Source organism: Elephas maximus, chromosome 24, assembly GCF_024166365.1.
Source record: "Elephas maximus indicus isolate mEleMax1 chromosome 24, mEleMax1 primary haplotype, whole genome shotgun sequence".
NCBI classification, from domain to species: domain Eukaryota; kingdom Metazoa; phylum Chordata; class Mammalia; order Proboscidea; family Elephantidae; genus Elephas; species Elephas maximus.
This window is the reverse complement of record NC_064842.1, coordinates 28305094-28326801: the sequence shown is the minus strand read 5'-3', so window position 1 is coordinate 28326801 and position 21708 is coordinate 28305094. Positions and strand designations below refer to the sequence as shown.

At 43.3% G+C, this 21708-nt stretch overlaps 1 protein-coding gene across 1 annotated transcript in view; it reads right to left on the bottom strand.

The window, feature by feature from the left end:
* Positions 1 to 21708, bottom strand: part of NID1 (nidogen 1) — a 91169-nt gene that overhangs the window by 26562 nt on the left and 42899 nt on the right. Inside the window, exons 9-12 of the mRNA XM_049868676.1 lie at positions 20810 to 20953; positions 14529 to 14654; positions 10870 to 11019; positions 9199 to 9321 (exon numbers count right to left, since the gene is read on the bottom strand). Coding sequence (XP_049724633.1) covers positions 9199 to 9321; positions 10870 to 11019; positions 14529 to 14654; positions 20810 to 20953 — 543 coding nt within the window. The remainder of the gene's footprint in view (positions 1 to 9198; positions 9322 to 10869; positions 11020 to 14528; positions 14655 to 20809; positions 20954 to 21708) is intronic.

Sequence of the window (21708 nt, the reverse complement as noted above, 5' to 3'; positions counted from 1 at the left end):
TTTTAGAATCTACTTATAGGAAGAGTAGTTAGAGAGCAAACCCAAAAACCATGGGTGACATTTACAATGATGTGCAGTGACAAGGTCATCCCATGAACCCCAAAGCAGAAGCAGGTGAGAACATACCACTGATGGCCTCAAGAGTCACCTGTATTCATGTCTTTGTGGGAGAATGCAGAGGGAAGCAACAGGGCATCTAACAGTTCTTGAATCACTGATGGGTACTTGCTAGAAAGCACAGCAGGGCAGTTTGAGAACAGCAGTTGAAACTGGGAGGGTTTCTCCTTACTTCAATAGTAGGTGAGTGCAAGGGGTCAGAGGCAACGTATGAAGGGCTGGAAGAGTCTTAAAAAAAAAAAAAAGAAGTTGTCATGGAGTCAACTCTGACTCATGGTGACCCCACATGTGTCAGAGTAGAACTGTGCTCCATAGGCTTTTCAAGGCTGACTTTTCAAAAGCAGATGACCAAGCCTTTCTTCTGAAGTACCTCTGGGTGAATTTGAACCTCCAACCTTTTGGTTAGCAGCTAAGCATGTTAACCATCTGCACCACACAGGGACTTTTCAAAGAGTCTAATCAAAAAACCAGATTCATCCCATCGAGTCGATTCTAACTCATAGAACCCTATGGGACAGAGTAGAACTGCTCCACAGGGTTCCCAAACAAAGCTGAAAATCTTTATGGAAGCATATTGCCACATCTTTCTCCCCTGGGGCAGCTGGTGGGTTCAAACCACTGACCTGTTGGTTAGCAGCTGAGTACTTTAACCACTGTGCAACCAGGGCTCCTTTGAAAGAGTCTAGCCCCAGTGAATTCTCAGAACTGATCTCCGTGGAAAGACCCCGCACTGAGGAAAAACTGCTGGAAGTGAAATAAAAATTAAGCAGGATGGGGATAACAGAGACAAGGAAAGAAGAAGGGGAACAGAGCCAAAACTCTCAAAAGCAAGTTGAAAAATATTTAAACACTTTGACAAAAGAACAAAGAAGAACTCTCTGAAGTTAGAAAACCTCTCTGAATTGATTCTCCTTCTAAAATTTCTGGAAAACTAAATTCATATAAAAATGAGCAACAGAAAAATATGGAGGTCAAATGCCATACAAAATTAATATAAGAAAGAGAACAAGGAGTAGAATAATAACTCTACAGGCAATGAAAGCTTGCCTTTAAGACATGCTAATAGAACAGATAAGACTGTAACCTTCTATTTCAAAATAAACAAAAAGACATTAAGAAAATGATCTAAGACATGAAAGAACAAAATAAATCAGAATTCAAAAAACTCGGAAATGATCTCTAAAATCTATAGGAAAATCCAGCACCTCTACAACAAAAAGGCAAATAATCCAATTAAAAAATGGGCAAAGGATATCAACAGACACTTCACCAAAGAAGACATTCGGCGGGCTAAAAGACACATGAGGAAATGTTTGTGATTACTAGTCATTAAAAAAAAGAGGAATACAAATCAAAACTACAACGAGATATCATCTCACCCCAACATTACTGGCATGAATCAAAAAAAAAAAAAAAAACAGAAAATAACAAATGGCTGGTGAGTTTGCAGGGAGATTGGAACTGCTATGCACTGCTGGTGGGGATCCAAAATGGTATAACCATTTTGGAAAACAATATAGCGCTTCCTTAAAAAGCTAGAAATAGAAATACCATATGATCCAACAATCCTACTCCTAGGAATGTATCCTAGAGAAATAAGAGCCATCACATGAATAAACATATGGACACCCATGTTCACTGCAGCATTATTCACAATAGCCAAAATATGGAAACAACCTAAGCGCCCATCGACAGATGAATGGATAAACAGACTATGGTGCATACACACAACAGAATACTATAAAAGGATAAAGAACAATGATGAATCTATGGAACATCTTCCAACATAGATGAATCTGGAGGGCATTATGCTGAGTGAAGTAAGTCAATTACAAAAGGACAAATACTGTATTATAAAAATTCATGAAAAGGCTTACACACAGAAACAATCTTTGACGGTCACGAGAGAGGGAAGGGGTGGGGAGGGAAAAACACTAACTAGACAATAGATAAGTGGTAACTTTGGTGAAGGGTAAGACAGTACACACAATACTGGGGAAGTCAGCACAACTTGACCAAAACAAAGCCATAGAAGCTTCATAAACATATCCAAACTCCCTGAGGAACTGAGTTAGTGGGCTGACGGTTAGGGACCATGGTCTCGGGCGCCATCTAGCTCAATTGGCATAATTTATAAAGAAAAGGTTCTACATCCTACTTTGGTGAGTAGTATCTGGGGTCTTAAAAGCTTGGAAGCAGCCATCCAAGGTATGTCCACTGGTCCCACCCCGTCTGGAGCAAGGGAGAATGAAGAAAACCAGAGACACAAGGGAAAGGTTAGTCCAAAGGACTAATGGACCAAAACTAACATACCCTCTACCAGACTGAGCCCAGCACAACTAGATGGTGCCCAGCTACCACCACCCACTGCTCTGAAAGGGATCACAATAGAGGGTCCCAGGTAGAGCAGGAGAAAAATATAGGACAAAATTCAAAACCATAAAAAAAAGACCAGAGGTACTGGTCTGAGAGACTGAAGAAAACCCAAGACTATGGCCCCCGACACCCTTTTAACTCAGTACTGAAGTCATTCCTGAGGTTCACCCTTCAGCCGAAGATTAGACAGGCCTATAAAACAAACAATAACACACGTAGTTCAACCATGTATATGAGACTAAATGGGCACAGCAGCCCAGGGGCAAGGACAAGAAGGCAGGAGGGGACAGGAAAGCTGGACAAATGGAAATGGGGAACCCAAGGTTGAGAAGGGGAGAGTGTTGAGACGCTGCAGCGTTGATAACCAATGTCATGAAACAATATATATATTAATTATTTAATGAGAAACTAATTTGCTCTGTAAACTTTCACCTAAAGCATAAAATAAAATAAAATAAAATAAAATAAAATAAAATAAAAAAAAAGCAAAAACCCTCAGAAATGAAATGACAGAATTCAAGGAACAGTAAAAATAAAAGAAAAAAAATCACTTCAGAAATGAAGAGTAAACTAGAAGGAACACAAAAGTGAATAAACATAACAGGTTACGCTTTAAGAGAATTAGAAGGTAGAAATGAAGAAAGTGTTTTAAAACAAAAATAGTCTAGAAAAATTATTAGACTTTTAAGAGTAAAAACAAAATTCTTTGGGCGTCTAAGTAAAAAGGGAGGAATTACCTTCAGGTTATCATTAGAATGTTTGACCACTATGTTTTACAGCATAAGAATACTCAAGATATTCAAGAAAAGAAAATGTACACCAAGAAATACTGTTTCTATGAGCCCTTCCTGAGAAATCTACTAGAGAACAAGTTTCTAACAATCAAGTAACTACAGAGACATTGACATAAGGAATGCTACCAAAAAAACCAAACCAAACCAAACCCATTGACGTCGAGTCGATTCCAACTCATAGTGACCCTACAGACAGAGTAGAACTGCCCCATACAGTTTCCAAGGACTGCCTAGTGGATTCGAATTGCCGACCTTTTGGTTAGCAGCTGTGGCTCTTAACCACTACACTACCGAGGTTTCCAAGGACTGCTAAGAAGCATTAAATATACAGTTACTTGTTGAAATAAACTAAAACAAAAAACTAGAAACCCAAGCCCATTACTGTCAAGTTGATTCTGACTCACAGCAGCTCCATGTGTTAGTAAAACTGAACTCCGTAGAGCTTTCTTGGCTGAAATCCTCACAGAAGCAGATCACCAGGTTTTTCTTCTATGGCACTACGGGGTGGGTTTGAACCGCCAATCTTTAGGTTAGGGGTCCGGTGCAAAACTGTCTGCACCACCCAGGGAGCTTGAACTAAGACTAAATAAGGATTAAATGAGAGAGAATATAGATGACATGGTTACATGGTCAGTCAGTGCAGATAAGAGTATAACTATAAACAAACAAACACAGTTTTCAGAGTCAACTCCCACTTATGGTGACCCCTGTGTGTCAGAGGGGAGGGTGTGGAGAGCAAATACAAAATGTTTTTTAACTATTTTCAGAAACTACATTGGTGGTGGCAGTGTTAGTATTGTCATTCTGAGACTGTTGTCTGTGTAGTGTGGGATAAATGAGTAATCAAGGTATAGTCTATTTCTTATTTCCTGTGCCTCTGACAACCAGGATTTGGGGAGTGAAGAAAGGAGACAGGGATTTAATCTAGAAGAAGTTAAAGGAAAACCCTGTGTTTGAATTGGAAATATCAATATAAACTCATAAGGCAGTCCTAGCTCTGTGCGAGCATCCCTAGTACTTAGACTGTGGCCCTGCTATACCATTTCCCACAAAAGAAACCAGGGCTTCTTGGAGAAATGGCTAGTGTCAGTTCTGAGGCAGGAAATACACACTGTGAGCCTAGCACACCTTGCCACATCAAGAATTACCCATTAGAGACAGAAACGGTAAATATGCAGGATAGAGGAGACAATACAGGAAGGGCAATTTCATCTCAGATAAAAACATTAATGTTGGCTGAAATCTTATGATTTGTAACTTTTATTTAACTTATAAATTTGTTTTGATTTCATAGCTATGTAAGAAGTTGACAACTAGTTTTATCTATAGTGAAGAAAATAATCCAAGCCAACACTGGAGGCCTTAAGACTGTTTTTCTTTTTAAAAGGGTTTATATGTTACTCGGAAACCCTGGTGGCGTGGTGGTTAAGTGCTACGGCTGCTGACCAAAGGGTCAGCAGTTCAAATCCGCCGGGCACTCCTTGGAAACCCTACGGGGCAGTTCTACCCTGTCTCATAGGGTCGCTATGAGTCGGAATCGACTCGACGGCACTGGGTTTCGTTTTTTGGTTTGTATGTTACTCAATTTTGAGGAAAGACTGCTATGGAAAATTCTTTTATATAGAGTTCAAGAAACCTTTTTGTAAACTAGGAAATTATTCAGGCCTCGTGTTCCTTACTTATAAACAAAGTAGATAACTTAGAGAATTTCTAGACCCCTTTCAGCTCTGTGTAGAAAATTCAAGTTTTCTCACATTGAGTGTGCTTGAAATAAAACATGAACAACAGAAGCATAACAAACAAAAAGTATAACACGCTAAATTGGTCTTTAATTTTCTTTCCCTTGAGTAATATCATCCTAAATGTTTTCCTCTCTCCTTGCAGCTCTACTTTCTGAAGTCTTTAATTATCCTTCTTCTCTCTAAAGGTATACAGTGCACAACTAGTTACTGTGCGCTGGTAAGTGTAACTGGTGCCAAGGGTAAAAAGAAGTGATCAAACATTCACTGGCTTGGTATTTGCCGCTGAGGATGAGATTTTACATCTCTAGCCCAGGACTTTTAATATCCCTCTTTGATCCTCTAATATCCTAAACTACAAAAATCTAGCCAATTACACTGCCTCAGAAGTTGCCCAGGCAAGATGAGTGGCTGTGGTAACCAGTCTCCAAGATGGCCGCCAATGATCCCTACATCCTGGTATTCACAAACTGCTGTACTTCCTTCTAGCATTATGAAAGGGTTGATCTGTGACTAAGAGTATACGGGTGAAGTGACAGTATGTCACTTCCAAAATTAGGTTATAAAAGACTGTGGCTTCCATCATGAAGATACTTAGGCAGATCCAGAAACTGAGATACTCAGTTCAGTATCTGTGTGGAACTGGGGCCTGCTAAGAATCATGTAAGTCCTTCAGCCCCAGTGAACTGTAGAGAAGATCACAGCCACGGCCGACATCTTGACAGCTAAGCCACTCCTGAATTCCTGACCCACAGAAACTGTGAAAGGAGTTGCTAAATTCTGGATAATCTGTTAGGCAACAGCAGATAACTAATATAGTGGCTTTCAAACTTTCTGACTATGACCCACAGAAAGAAGTGCATTTATTTGGAAACCCAGAACACACAAGTGTACACACTTGCACATACACAAATATGCACTTCCCCATGCACACATACAAGCTCATATGCAAGTATTGCTTCATGAAACAATACTTATTCTTACCACATATGACGCACTCTGATATTTTCTTGGCTATTGTTTCCTATCTCATTCCATTTAAAAGAAAATGATAATGGTGATCCATTAAACTGATTTCACAATCCATATGTGGGTTGTGGGGAGGAGTGTGTGTGTGGGGGCGGAGCATCATTTTTTTCTGTTTTACCCATCATGGGGTGATGCTGCAGCTGCCATGACCTTAACTGACTCACCTTCAAAGCAAGTCTAGTTTTGTTTTCTAAACTCTTTCTGTCTGTATACAGTAGGTTCCAAATAGTGCTTGCTGTTTGACCCTGTGCTTCACTACGGTTGGAAATAGGATTGCTGATGACATTACAAATTATTTTTCTCTCTGTAATGTTTAATATTTTAGTTGTGCAAAATTAGAAAAATATGAAAAAACTTCTATATTCAGATTGCAGCTAAAAAGTAAAACATGAGAAATACAAGCCCCTTGTGTAACCTTCCCCAACCCCAGCTCCCTCTCTCCCACTATGGAAGCGATCTCTATCCTTGAATTTTTCTTATCCCCATGCACATATTTTATAGTTTTCTTCTCTCTCTCTACATAAAACCCAAAACTTACTGCCATGGAGTCGATTCTGACTCATAGCAGCCCTATAGGCCAGAGTAGAACTGCCCCACTGGGTTTCCAAAGAGTGGCTGGTGGATTCCAACTGTCGACCACCAGGGCTCCTGTACATACATAGCTATGAGAATAAGCCTGCCTGTACACACATAGGTAGGTTTATTCTCATACAGATTTAAACTTTTTTAGAAATGGCCTCATACTGCATATGCCTTTCATAACTTTTTGTTGCTCAACATTGTGTTTTTGAGATTTCCCATTAACTCCACCTCATTCATTTTAACCGCTGTACATTATTTCAGTGTATGAATGGATCTAAAGCCATTTGTCCATTCCTCCTGTGGATGGCCATTCAGATTTTTTTTTCTTACCAACAGTACTTAATGAACATTGTTACACACTTCTAGTGCACGTTCTCCCCTGGGCATATAACTAAGTTTGGAATTTTTTAAGAGAACAGGATTAAATACATAAACAACCCTGGCAAGTAGCTATGATTGCTTTTATTTCTGCCCCATCATTACATCCTAGCCTACAGGCCTGGCCTCTTTCTGTTTAGTAAACAGAGCCAAAAAGAGGGGGTGAGAAGTCAGGTTAAAAACATAAAAAATAAAAAAAAATGAAACAGCTGCTTCTTTTTGAACTGGAGATGTGAAACAAGCCAAAGGAAATAATGAACTTTAGTCATTTTTAATAGCTGCTGGAATGTCTTGACTCGAATTATCATTGTTTTGTTGTTAGGTGACGTTGAGTCGGTTCTGGCTCATAGCGACCCTACGTACAACAGAACAAAGCACTGCCAGGTCCTGCGCCATCCTCAGAATCCTTGCTGTGCTTGAACCCACCGTTGCAGCCAATGTGTTTTTCTCTACATAACCTGCCTGCCAGATACCTATGGGCGGAGCCAGTTTTTACCCATAATTTCATGAACAAAAGGTGGGCCTGCTGGGGCTCATCTAACTCAGGGGTTGGGAAACTTTTTCTGAAAAGGGCCAGATAGTAAATATTTTAGACTTTGTAGGCCTGTGAATAAGCATGGCTGTGTTCCAATAAAACTGCACAAAAACAGGTGCTGGGCCAGACTTGGCCTGCAGACTGTGGTTTGCTGACCCCTGACCTAAACTGAAGAAAATAACTTTTGGTCTCAAAACAAAAAAAAACCAAACCCATTGCCTTCAAGTCGATTCCAACTCATTGCAACCCTATAGGACAGAGCAGAACTGCCCCATAGGGTTTCCAAGGAGCGCCTGGTGGATTCAAACTGCCAAGCTTTTGGTTAACAGCCATAGCTCTTAACCACTACGCCGCCAGGTTTTCCAGTTTACACCAGCAGCATGTAATTATACCACAAAATTCAAATTTCAATCTGATTATTTTTCTCCTTTTAGACCAGTAACTACCCTTGAAAAAAAAAAACTGGTAATACCCAATCCTGGCGAAAATGTAGATAAATACTTTGATACACTTCAGGAAGGCATGAAAATTGGTTCATTTACTTCTTCAACAGCTATAAATAGCTGTCAACCCCACCATGTGTCACATACTCTTCTGGGTACTGGGGACATAAAAATAAAATGCATATGCACCCAGTCCTCAGGGCACTCAGGTTACTGAAGGGGACAGACACTTAACAGTTATTAACTATTTCGAAAAAGTGACAAAATGATAATTTACATTTATCTCTTACTGATAACATTTATAATGGCATGAATATATCTGGCCAACAACGGGAGCAGTGATTAAAACTACATGGCTCTATTGGCTAACTCTAGCCCAAGGTGTCAATATATTCCTAGGGTCGTGTCGGGATACGGTGCAGTGTAGAGGAAAGAATACACGTTTGGGGTCTATTTAACAGACCTAGGCCTGAATCTTCATTCTAGCATTTACTACCTGTGGGACCTTGACCAGGCTTTTACCCTTTAAGTTTTCAGCATCCTCCTGTGTAAATGGAGATAGTAATAGCACTTACCTTAAAAAGACTATGATGAGCGTTACATGAAATAGCATATGTAAGTCCCCCAGCACATTGCGGCTTCTGCATAAATGGCAGCTATTTATATCCATTCATTCAACAGCATTTACTGAGTGCCTCCTATGTACCTGGACTCATTCCAGAGACTGCCTAAGGGCTATCATAATCCTTCTGGTCTAAGAGCTATCACTCAAGTCTCTGATCAGTAGACAACTTTACAAGTTGCATAAATCAGGTCAGGTATAGCAAATAATATAGAGAATTCTGTGGGGTCTTCAGTCACCAGTGGCCTTTCACACTCATGCCCCACCCAAGTGTATTCTCCATAACTCTCAGGAACCACTGCTTACCCAGAACTGCTTGCTCAAGACACAGCCCCTCCAGGATGACCAGATGCCAGGCTGCCAGCACAGTGATGCCCATGTGAAGGGCTCCCTCTGGAGTTGTACAGTGCACAGCCTGTGGGGCACTGTGCTGCAGCCTGTGTTCTGGTTGCCTGCCTTGACAACTCTTAGAACCTTCCACGGAGCTCCCATGTTCCCACCTCCCCTCCCCTCCCAGGGCCATGCACTCAATACTTATGGACATGGCAATGGGTTACCAACTGCAAGCCTCCCCTGACCTTACCCCCAGGCATGCAACGGAAGCCATCTCCCTGGTAACCAGGCTTGCACTGGCACGTGAAGGAGCCTGGAGTGTTGTAGCAGAAGGCATCAGGGTGACATCTGCTCGGCTGGCACTCATTCACATCTGCAAAACAGCAACCAGGCCCAGGGACAGTGAGGTTTCTTCTGAAATTCACAGTTAACAGAACAATTTAAGTCACTTGCCCAGCTCTATGGGAACCTGTTTCTGATCTGGGAATGGTGACTCAGAACTCACTAAACATCAAATGGAGCCCTGGCGGCATAGCGGTTAAGAGCTCAGCTGCTAACTAAAAGGTTGGCAGTTCGAATCCACCAGCCACTCCTTGGAAACCCAGTGGGGCAGTTCTACCCTGTCCTGTAGATTCGTTATGAGTCAGAATTGATTCGATGGCAAGAGGTTTGAAACATCAATTATCAAGGCACTAATCCCCAATTTCTCTCTATTGAGCTTACAAATGTGCTTCGCTTCAATGATTAAGTTTTTCATGAAAAATCAAATTTGCAAAAGGAAAAAGAGAGGATTCCCCTGACTTATAAAATGATCCCTGTGGTGTCTGCGCATGATGGAAAAACTTCAGATGAGAGAAAATTCACATATTTAATAATGAAGAGAAACTACCTGAGAAAGTATAATCTTAGAAAAGTTTGTACTTTTCAGAAATACTCTATTATATTACTGTTGTTCGTAACCGCCATGGAGTAGCCCCTGGCTCACGGTGACCCCACGAACAGTGTAATGAAATGTTTCATGGTCCTATGCCCTTCCCATGATCAGTTAGGGATCAGGCCATTGTGATCTATAGGGTTTTTGTTGGCTGATTTTCAGAAGTAGATCACCAGGCCTTTCTTCCTGGTCCATCTTAGTCTGGAAGCCCCACTGAAACCTGTTCAGCATCACAGCAACACGCAAGCCTCCACTGACAGACAGGTGGAGGCTGTGCATGAGGTACACTGGATGGGAATTGAACCCAGTTCTCTAGCATGGAAGGCGAGAATTCTATCACTAAATCCCATTGTTCCCACTCTATTGTATAATATTAAGTCATTCTGCAAATCAAGAGGCCTGGAGAATTGTGTTCACAGGTTATCCTACCTAAAATTAAAATTTGCTTTAAGAGTAGCCAGATGGCCAATGTTGAGTTGATCCCAGATCTGGAAGGTTCTCTGCAGTCACTTACTCAGTAATGGACTTTGTTTTTTTAGAAGAGCAGATTAGAGCAGGCCAATTGAATGACTATATATATATATATATATAAATATATATATAAGATATATAGTTAATATATATCTTAGTAAATAAAAGAAATAAAAGGCTGGACTTCAAGCTCCATGCATGTAAGGACTGTTTGTATTTTAAAGAAAAACAAACAGCATCCTCAGTTCCTAGCAGCGAACAAGTGTCTAACTGCTGCCTGAACAAGTCACATACAACAAAGCAGTAGGGGAGGCCAACTGTCTTCACGATTGAGAACAGGCTCCAAAAGAAAGTGCATAGTTCAGACTAAAAGAGAGAGAGATAGAACGCAGCCCATTCACCCAATAGAGTGAGGATTATCTGGTAGTGAGCAGGTAAGGAATATAGGAGAGTTACCACATGGGGGACTTTCCAGGCCCGTTTTTTGGTACAGGGAGGATTAGCGTGAGCACCCACCTTGACAGGCCCGGCCATCCCCGGAGAAGCCTGGCAAACAAGAGCAGCTGTAGGAGGAGCCTCCAGTGTAGATGCACTGGGCCCGCTGGGGTATATCACAGTCGTGGAGGCCACTTGTACAGTAGTTGATGGGGCGCTGGTCTGCAACAGCTTCAGAAAAAAAGGTCCACATACGATGCAGTGTGAGAGAAATTCCTGTGAGCAGGCCCAGCGAGCTCCCACCACACCAATGGTTTAGTCCACTAGGCTCTCTAAACAAGGACTGTGCCCTGCCCCCAGATTCCCAGGCTTCAGCCCTGCTCACCACTGGTCTGGCCCAATGGCTTTCATTTTGTGTCCTCCCACCTGGATTCTGACTCTTGCTATTTTTGTAGACTAACACTGTGGTTGGCTTTTCAGCCTGGCTTCCAATCTCAGACCCCCGGGCTCTGTCTCAGGCCATTCTCCATACCCAGTCCCATAACAGGTCCCCAGGATCCAACTCCCCTTCACTCTGGACGTGGATTTGGAACATCTGCAGATGTACACACTCCCTATGGCAACTGTATTAGTACAGAGTTTGAAGTAATTGAGCCTTTGGAAAGGTGTCTCCCAGCCTTTTCCACTTTTTACAGGTAGAATACTCACTATGAATGTCTAAGCCAAAATCACCCACTTCCCACTAAGAAGAAGAAAGATAACTTCTCCATGGCAGTGACAGGGTGTGGTGGAAAGACTGTGGGCCTTTGGGGACCAGCCCCGGGTTTACACCAGGTACACTGTGTCAGCCACATAGCCTTGGGAAAACCATAAAACTTCCGGGAGCCCCATGTCCCTCCTCTGTCAAACAGGAATGACTTCCAGCATACTAAGCAGTGAGGCACAACTTCTGGCCCCACCTATTCAATTAATGGAAGCTGCATGGATGGATTAAAAAAAAAAAAATTTTTTTTTCTTCTGCATGGATGGAATGCAGGAGGAAAGGCTTAGAAAGTAGAGAAAATTCGCTTCAAAATGGGAAATAAAAAGACTGTAAGTTGGGTTTAACTTTTCTACTTTCTTCATTCCTAAAGAGAATCCTAGAAAAAGAATGTACCCTATCCCAGGGCAATCAGACCCAGAGCTATCACAGTGGTCAGAGAGATACACGTGGAGGCAGGTCAAATAGTGGGCTGGGAATAGCAGAATGAGGCGACATGGGAAAGGATGGAGATGCAAAAGGAAGAAGGACAAACCAAGGGAAATCCATCTCAGGGCTGTGTCCACTCAGAGGGGCCATCTATGTCTTCACACAAAGGTGACTTTCAGGCAAGCTGAAGCCCATCTTTCCTTCATGCCAACGTATTTTGCATGTTCCAATTAATTGTAAAAGTTTGCCTCCAGTGGAAAAGAGAATGCCGCAGGTTTATGGAAAATACCAAGTATAGAAGCCTCCTTGGTAATGGAATAACAATCCAGGTAGACAGATAACTACCCCTGACAAGCCCACATGCCCAGCATGAGCTCCGAGCCCACCAGGGCTCAAGCAGAGTTCCTTGCAGTTGGCTGGGGACAGAGCCAGCTTCATAAACTGTTGGGATTCTTTCCTCATCCTTCCTTCTCTGACTCAGAGGAAAACCTTCCTAGTCTAGACTTCCAAAGTAGGATACTATCTTAACAAGGAATTCCAGGAGAGGTAAGACTGACGAGTGGCAGAGCCAGAGTTACTTGTCTGAATGCATTTAGGCAGACTTGGTTTCACAGTTAACCATCTCTCTGTACAGTACATCTGAAAGGAGTCTATTAAATGGGGAAGAGCTGAGTGGGATGAAATGGCATGGGGTCAACAGGCAGCAGAAGGATCAGGAAACTGCATGATGCTAGACCTGAGAGGAGCTTAATGATCATCCAGTGGTTTCCACACTTGTTTTTGAGCAATGGAACCTATTTTTTTCAAAATCTTATTCAGAATTTGATATACAAGAAAATGCAAGGCTGGAAGTAGGGGCTAAAGGACAAGAGCCTGCCCATTGGCTGCCCTGTATTTTCCTTTGTAGCCCCCAGAGGCACATTCAAGGGTTCCATGGGACATCATAACTGAAAAATAAATGACCCAGCCCAATCATCCCATTTTCCAGATGAAGAACTGAGGCCCTGAGGGGTTAAGTGTCTTCCCCCAGTCAAATGTCTGGAGTGGACTTTCCCACACTACCTGTCTTGCACACCACTCTGACCCTCCCAGGCCAGCAACCCATTCTGAGGACAGCCTGCCTCACACACCTGACCCAAGACGAGTCTCAGTGACTCCACCTCACCACTCAAGGGGCACAGCACCCACCACCCAAGGTTGAACCGAAATGCAATGCTAGTGGAGCACTGCCATGGGACATCCACGTCTGAATCTCCAACTCTCAAAAGGCAGAGAAGGAAGTCAGGCTGAACACACACAAGTAGATGCTCTTTACTGAAATCTGAAATCTCAACTCTGTGAAAAGGCGACTGGCCTCCCTCAGCTCGCAGATGTTTGGGTCACACTCAAAATATGAGAACTGCCTGTTCCCTCCAGCCCTCCAGAAACCACCTCATCCCGTGACCTTGGTGGCTTCACTTGAGCTTCAAGACAGAGCAAAGAGAAAGCATGCTACGGTTGAGTAAACAGTGAGGAAGGGATAAAGGGATGGCTCACGGATATTGTAAAAGAGGAATCTGATTTAAATTGGGAAGAAATGCTGAGCTCAGATGTCCCGTCCACGCACTGTCCTCCAGACCTGGAAATCTCCAAGAATCTTTGAACTTAAAATTCTTGGAGCCAACAGATCCATGTGCAGCAGTAGGAAAAAGAAGAAAAACTTGAAACAATCTGGCTCTTGTGGTTGGGGCACCACCACCAACCGCCATCATCACCATCATCATCAACCAAAAGCATAGTTAGCTTAATTAACAGCATCAATTTACCTCAATAAGGCTAAGAAGTTAAGGTACTCCCCACAGCTTGAAAAATAAAGTCCATACATAGAACGCCTCCAAATGGAGTTTTAGTTGTAAATGAGGTAGAATTCAGTCCAAGGCAGGTAATGACACAAGTGTCTATCACAATAAACGCTGGGTGCCAGCACCTGGATATATAGCACCTGGAGATGCGTCAAATACAACGCTTTGCCTTAAGTTACTAACATTAACAAAATTCCACCTACTGAGTACTTAATTGTATAGAAGGCTGTGCTAGAAAGAATTCTAGCTGCAACATTGAAGGTTTAAAAAAAAAATCGAACATATGAAGCAATTAATGTGAACAAGAAAAAGGAGGCTTCCTCCAGTCCTCTCAGTATGAATCCCAAGGCCGCTAATTATAAGGAGAAATAAGCCTTATTGTTTTAATAGCTATTAAAGGTATAATGAAAATAATTAAAAAGAGTTTTAGAAGAAATGAATGTAAGGCAAATGTTTGCAAGCCTGTTAAAACGGAACAGGTGGGGTGACGGTAGTCTTCGTGTAGGTAGTAACATTGCTTGTTCCTTTAACTTTCCATCTACTTGGAGGACAGAAGTTAAGTCTGATTCCTCTTTGTAAACAGCCCTCCCCAAGGGCAGAACTGGTACGTTTATCTCAATCTGCTGAATTACCTGGGAGAGTACCATTTAGACAGGAATTAATACATACCATATGAATAAACATTTTGAAAAGTTATCTAGGCAACTTACCCACACACGTTCCCTCGTCAGAAAACCGGTAGCCCTCCTCACACTCGCAGCGGAAGGTTCCGGGGTGATTATTGCAGATTGCGTGTCTTCCACACACCAAGGGCTGCTCAGAACACTCATCGATATCTGCAGCAAGTTAAAAAAAAAAAAAAGCAGGCTTTTTTAAACATATTCAGACTTCACTGAATATAATAAAGTGGAAAGCAAATTATCTCTGAGAAGAGATCAATTTTAAAACAAAATTTCCTATGTTCCAAAAGTATGCTAAGATTTTTTTTTTTCTGTGCATAACTTTGTTGAAAGAGAGCTCCCAAGGCCTTCTTCCTAAATATGTGTGTGCTCTGCTACCCACCTCCATGTCTCCCAAGCTAGGTGAGGAGCCTGCGGCCCACAACAAGAGCCATGAACATCAGATCAGCAAACACATGTGAGAAGGATGGAAAGACAAGTATCCGGACTTTGAAGAAGGTTCCTAAACTGGAGAGCATATTTAAATATGACTACTACTATTTGGGGAAACGCTGGTGGCATAGCAGTTAAGAGTTCGGCTGCTAACTAAAAGGTTGGCAATTCAAATCCACCAGGTGCTCCGTGGAAACCCAATGGGGCAGTTCTACTCTGTTCTAGAGGGTTGCTATAAGTCAGAATTGACTTGACGGCAGCGGGTTTTGGTTTTTGGTATTGTTACTTGGAGCTCTGGTGGCACAGTGGTTAAGAGCTCGGCTGCTAACCAAAAAGTCGGCAGTTCAAATCCACCAGTTGCTCCTTGGAAATCCTATGGGGCAATTCTAGTCTGTTCTATAGTGTTGCTATGAGTCAGAATTGACCCGACGGTAACAGGTTTATTTTTATTTAGGAGCCCTGGTTGTGCAGTGGTTAAGCACTCGGCTGCTAACTGAAGGGTCGCTGGTTCAAACCCACAAGCCACTCCATGGGAGAAGGACTTGGCGGTCTGCTTCTGTAAAGATTACAGCCTTGGAAACACCGTGGGGCAGTTCTACCCTGTCCTATAGGGTCACCATGAATTGGAATCACCATGGCAACTAACAATAACATTGTTAGAAAAGGAGTCCCTCGGTGGCACAAATGGTGAAGCATTCAGCTACTAACCAAATTGTCGGCAGTTCAAACCCACCTAGAGGCGTCTCAGAAGAAAGGCCTGGCAATCTACTTCTGAAAGGCCACAGCCTTGAAAACCCTATGAAGCAGTTCTCTGCATACATGGGGTCACCATGAGTCAGAATCGACTCAACGGCAACTGGTTGGGTTTGGTTTTGGTTTATTGCGGGAAATATTACCTTTCTCCAATTACAGTTACAAAGTTGAACGATTTAAAACCAAATTGTGTAATTTTTAATGCTGTCTAGAGCTTACTGGACTAAAAGGAAATCCATTAACTCAAAATATTGTGAACGATCTAGTAGGGTGATATCCTTTCATATGACAATACTATAGCCATCGACCACGGGATAATGCAGAGCAAAAAAGATAGATTTGGAGTTCTACATGCCTAGGTTCAAACCATGCCTCCGTCAGTCACTAGCTGTGTGATCTTTTCCTCCCCCTCTAATGGTTATTGTCTTTACATAATCATATTATATAAAGCAAATGTCCAGCACTGCCTATGGCTGGCTTAGCGCTCTGTCACTGTGGCCAGTTCCACTAGCAACGTGTACTTCTACTGTCTTATGGGAGTCTCTGTAGCTATGCGGGAGTCCCTGGGTGGTGCATATGATTAGCAGCTAAACTGCTAAGGTTGGAGGTTTGAGCCTACCCAGAAGTGCATCAAAAGAGAGGCCTGGTGATCTACTTCCAAAAAGACAGCACTTGAAAATCCTATGGAGCACAGTTCTACTCCGACATACATGGGGTTGCCATGAGTTGGAATTGACCCAACAGTAACTGGTTTGGTACCTATGTAATCTTGGGCAAGTTACTTCACTACTCAGCCTCAGTTTCCCCATTGGTAAATATGAATAATAATACTTATCTTGAGTATTATAGGATCACAGACAATGAACGTAGGACAGAAGAGTACCTAGTATGCTCAAGAAACATAGTTATTATTATAATTATTGGGATTCACCCTACACTACCAGCCGTGGTGACGGATGTGGCCGATTCTGGGAACACATCTCTCTGATGGCCGCTAGGCTTTGGGAGCCAGTCTATGGTTACCGACTACAGCAAGGCTTGTTGGCCGAGCCAAGAAACTGAGCTAGCCTGTCATTACCCTGGGATTACCTGTTCACTAATGGGTTAAAATGAACACATTACATGAGGTCCCTCCCATGCCAAGCTCATGCTCAGAGTGTACACAGTTACTTCTGGAATTTCTAAAACCCTGAGATATGTGAGGAAGATTTCACAACAGCTGAGACTACACAACTCCCCTCCTCACCATACCACACCATGCTTTTTGTGAAGCTTTCACATTTGGGAGATAAAGCTCTATGTACCCCCTTAGATGATCAGCCTAGCCAGTCCCTTTACTGGAGAAACAAATGCTTATTGGAACAACATCGTACAGAACAAACATTTTTGCCTCATCAGGCCCATAATTTGCCCTTTACAGAGGCAAAACCCCAAACCAAATGGTATTCAGCTTTTTGAAAGTATACTGAAACGTGTGTTTCTGTGAAATGTTTAAGACCCAAGATCTAGACAAGAGGCACAGCTGAAAGATTCCAGAACAGAGTTTCTCCCAAAGCAGTTGGAGCTGGAGGGAGACGTTCATCAAGTGTGGACTGCGGTGCTCCAATCTACCAGCTGCTGCTCTGACAACATGGGAGAAAGAGCCCGTTCTGGCTTCCGCTGTCTCTCACACCACAAATCTCAGAGGACATTCCCTGCACAGATGCTTTGGATACCATGTACAGACTGCAGGGTTCCCTGACTCAGACATGACTGCCAAAGTATAACAGCACACAGCAGCAGTTTTCAATCAAGGGGACAAAGCCAAATCACCAGGGGAAGTTTTTCAAGCTCTAGTCTCTCTATTATGGAGAGGGAAGCTATGTGTTTTGAAAAAGTTTTTTTTTAGTGATTAGGAGCACACTCTTCCCTCATGCTCTACCTGGAAAGCCAATGGCAAATAGGGTCTCAGGGTCCATGAGGTGCAGGCAGGGTGGTCCCTAGCCCAACCTGCACCCCTGTGCAGGTCTACACATGTACACCAGGCTGGAAGACACCTTTTGTTTAGAGACAAGACCCTACCAATGTCTCTGCTAATATCTCATGGTCCTTGCAGTTTGGAAGTTTTTCCTAATGTCTAATTCAAATCCTTCCTTCTGTAAATAAAGGAGCCCTGGTTGCACAGTGGTTAAGAACTTGGCTGGTAACCAAAAGATTGGCAGTTCAAACCCACCAACCGCTCCACAGGAAAAAGAAGTGGCAGTCTGCTTCCATAAAGACTACAGCCTTGAAAGCCCTATGGGGCAGTTCTACTCTGTCCTATAGAGTCGCTATGAATCAGAATCGACTCAACGACAACAGGTTTTTGTTATCTCTCATAAAATAGCACAGTCTCTGCTTGAAAATTATTATAACTATTATTCAATATCTGGTCAACCTCTTCTCTGCAAAGAGATTTCCTTGTCACATAAATCACTCTCTGACTCAGAAAATCCTGGATTGTTCTTAAAATTACTACTTCCCCTTCACTGAAAACACAATAAAATATTATTTAAAAGAATTACCACTTCCTTTTTGTCTTTTTTCGGAGTGACTACTTTTCCCACATTTTCAACAACTGTTTAAGTTTCTCCAGTTTGTCTCTTTTATCAAAGGGCAGACTCTTTAAGGAAAAGAGTCTCATTATTAGTTTGTTAAACACCTTGAGTGTAATCAAAAAACACTCCATAAGAGATTAACCAACACTCTCTCTAATGACTCCAAATTGAGAAATACAGGGAGGCCATCCTGAGCTCTGGGATTCAACTGTAACTATTTTCGTGACTGGAGACTCACTCTCTAATGTCTCACCCAGACCAGCGGTGTCTGGGATGTCACATGTCATTACATCAATGTTATACACACACTGTATTACGAAGGCTCATCCTTGTAGACAGGATGGGCTCTCCTCCTCTATGGCACTTCCCACATCAAAATAATACATGAAGTGATCTGCTTAATGCAATTTCCTATGAAAAGCCTATTGTCTCAGTGCATTAACACTTTGAGGCATGTTCTAATGACCCAGAACAATAAGGAGCCCGACTGGGAAAACACCCACATTCCACAGTGCTAATATGCCAGTGCAAGGACTAACCACAGGACAAAGGCAGACCCACATATGGCCACCTGTCTTCCTGGGGCAGGGTGACCGGGGATTTTCTGTGATTGCAACAGACTTCAGAAAGCATGGCTGGCCACGTCTTCTGAAGAGAAGCCCTCTCACAATGACAGGTCACAGCTCAGCAGCAGCAGGCTGGGGTATCTCCATACTGCGGTCATATTCAGTTGACTTTGAAGTTGAAAGGGACAGCAGTGGTTCTGTCATAGAATTCTCACCTTCCAGAGTTTGACTCCCCGCCAATGCACCTCATATGCAGCCACTAACCATCTGTCGGGGAGGCTTGCATGTTGCTATAATGCTGAACAGGTTTCAGAGAAGCTTCCAGACTAAAATGCACTAGGAACAAAGGCCTGGCAATTGACTTCTGAAAACCTGCTAATGAAAACCCTACGGATCACAACGGTCCAATGGCATGGGGCTGCTACGAGTCAGGGGCCGACTCAATGGCAGCTAATAACAACATGAAGTTGAAACAAGGTGGCATAAACCCTGAGGATGTACGTACTTCTGCTTGAGAAACGATGTCAGTCACCACCTTGGCAGTCCTGAGCGGGGGTCCCCTAGTCACGTAGTGCCATGTTGCCTCAAGCTGGCCTAAGCCAATTTAGCCATTCACAGCTGTCAGGGTCTTCTGGGAAAGGCTAGGCAACTCTGACGATTAGAGCTAAGTGGGAACTATGTCCCCTCCCAGTTGGCATGTCCCAAAGAAGGCAAGCCCCAGGCTGAATTCTGCCACACATACACGTTCTTAGCAAGCAGGCCAGATCATCATAGAACCTGTTCCCGTAAGCTTGTGTCCCTGCTCTCTGTTATTTCTGGCACTTTCAGAGGCTCGCTTTGAAACAAATAGAGCAATACCCTGACAGCAGGACCTACTAACCTTCAAGTTACATCAGCAATGCAGATCTTCCAGTAACTGGGGGGTTGGACTGCAGACCCAAGTCTGTCCCAGAGCTATGAGGCTGCTGGGCTCACTCGATTCTTACACTTCATTTGTGCAAAGGTGGAGAAGGTTGCTTATTTTTCTAACCAGGTGCTGTCGAGTTGATTCTGACTCATGGCGACCCCGTGTGTGTCAGAGTAGAACTGTGTGCCACAGGGTTTTCAATGGCTGCTTTTCCAGTAGATCACCAGGACTCTCTTCCGAGGTGCCTCTGGGTGGACTCGAGCTTCCATCCTTTCAATTAGCAGCTGAGGCATTAACCCATTTGTACCAGCCATGGGCTCCCTTATCCTTCTAGACAACCAAGTATCTGCACAGCACTCATTCACCAGGGAAACATTTCTAACATTCCCTGTGTTAATGAGCAAGCTCTGTTGTGGATTCAGGCAGCACTAGATGAAGCAATTGGAGTTCTTGCAGTAGTCGTCCCTGGCGTATGGGCTCTATCCCCATGTGGGTGGATTAAAATTAAACTACATTTGCACGGATGTAAATATCAAGCTGTCTACACAAAAGTTTATGAAATTAAATTACTGATGATAAAATAAGTGTAACGAGAAGGTAGAATGATAGAGACATTGCATCAGAGACTTGAGTTCAAATCCTGCTTTGTCACTTGCTCATTTTAATAAGTCTCAATTTTTTCATCACTGAAAACAAGAATGAAAGAATTCATCTTTAGAGCTGGAGAATGAAATGAGATCGGTGTTTACAAAGCACCTAACTCAAACAGCGCCTGGGTAAATTATAGCTATAGTTATCAGTGTTCTTATAAGCAGCACTGACTTCAGCTTCCATTTGAGTCTGCCCTCATAAGGTGGGTGGAGCATGGCCTTGTGAATTCTACTCTGCTGCTTCTGGTGGGCCTGTGTGATCAGAGACAGACAAGGGCAGTACCCTAGCACCACCGCCAGCACACAAGCGTGTCCATCAGGACTTGTCCCACCGGGCTTCGCAGCTCCCAGGCACCCCCTCCTTACCCAGCTCTCGGGCTTACAGAGCCCAACCTCCAACCCCAACAAGTCAGACTCGGTGCTGTACCTTGGCAGGTCCGCCCATCTCCTCGGAAGCCAATGGAGCACTCACAGAAGAACTGTGTTGCGGGGCCGGGCCGGCACGCTGCGTTGGTGTCACAGCCGTGACTGCCAGTGTAGCAGGGGTTCTGAAGGGCATCGGGGGAGCCTTCTGTGAAGGCAAAGACATGTAAATAGAGTGAGTATTCAGGAACTCTTGCAGGCTTCCTCCTTCCACAGAAAGTCAGCGAACCGGTGACCAAGAAGGTAATCACTCATGAGCAGCACAGGGTCCTGGAACAAGAAACCAGCTGAATCCCCATGTAACCACTTGAGGGCAAGGGTCCATGAGCTACGCCCCTCCAGCCCACTGCCTGTTTTTATAAATACAATTTTACTGGAAACCAGCCACACCCATTTGGTTACATGTGGTATATGGCTCCTTTGGGGCCATGAGAAGATGCTGAGGCAGAGACCATAGAGCTGCCAAACCTAAAGTATTTACTATCTGGTCCTTTAAGAAAAAATATGCCAATTTCTGATGCCTAGAGCCACAGCTTTAAAATGAGAGAGAAAGACATCTGCCTTCCTCCTGCTTTATGGAGCTAGATTAAGGAAAAACTTGAGCATGGAGAGAGATCTAAAAAACTGAAGAAACAAAAAGACATTAACACCCAGGCCCCAAATATATACGACCTCCAGGCCTTAAAGATTTGGACGACGTGAAGTCTGACACTGAGATGTCATGGACGCTCCCCAACCTCAGCTCCCCCCCATGCAGCCAGGAGGTGCCTGGGCCCAGGCCACACACCCGTGATGTGCACTAACTGCAGAGTGTGCTTCAGGCTCTGGGCCTACCAGGCGTGTCTCGATGTCCTCAGGCCCCGAGCACACGTTCCTTTCAAGGCTGAGTGTTAGTGTGTTTTC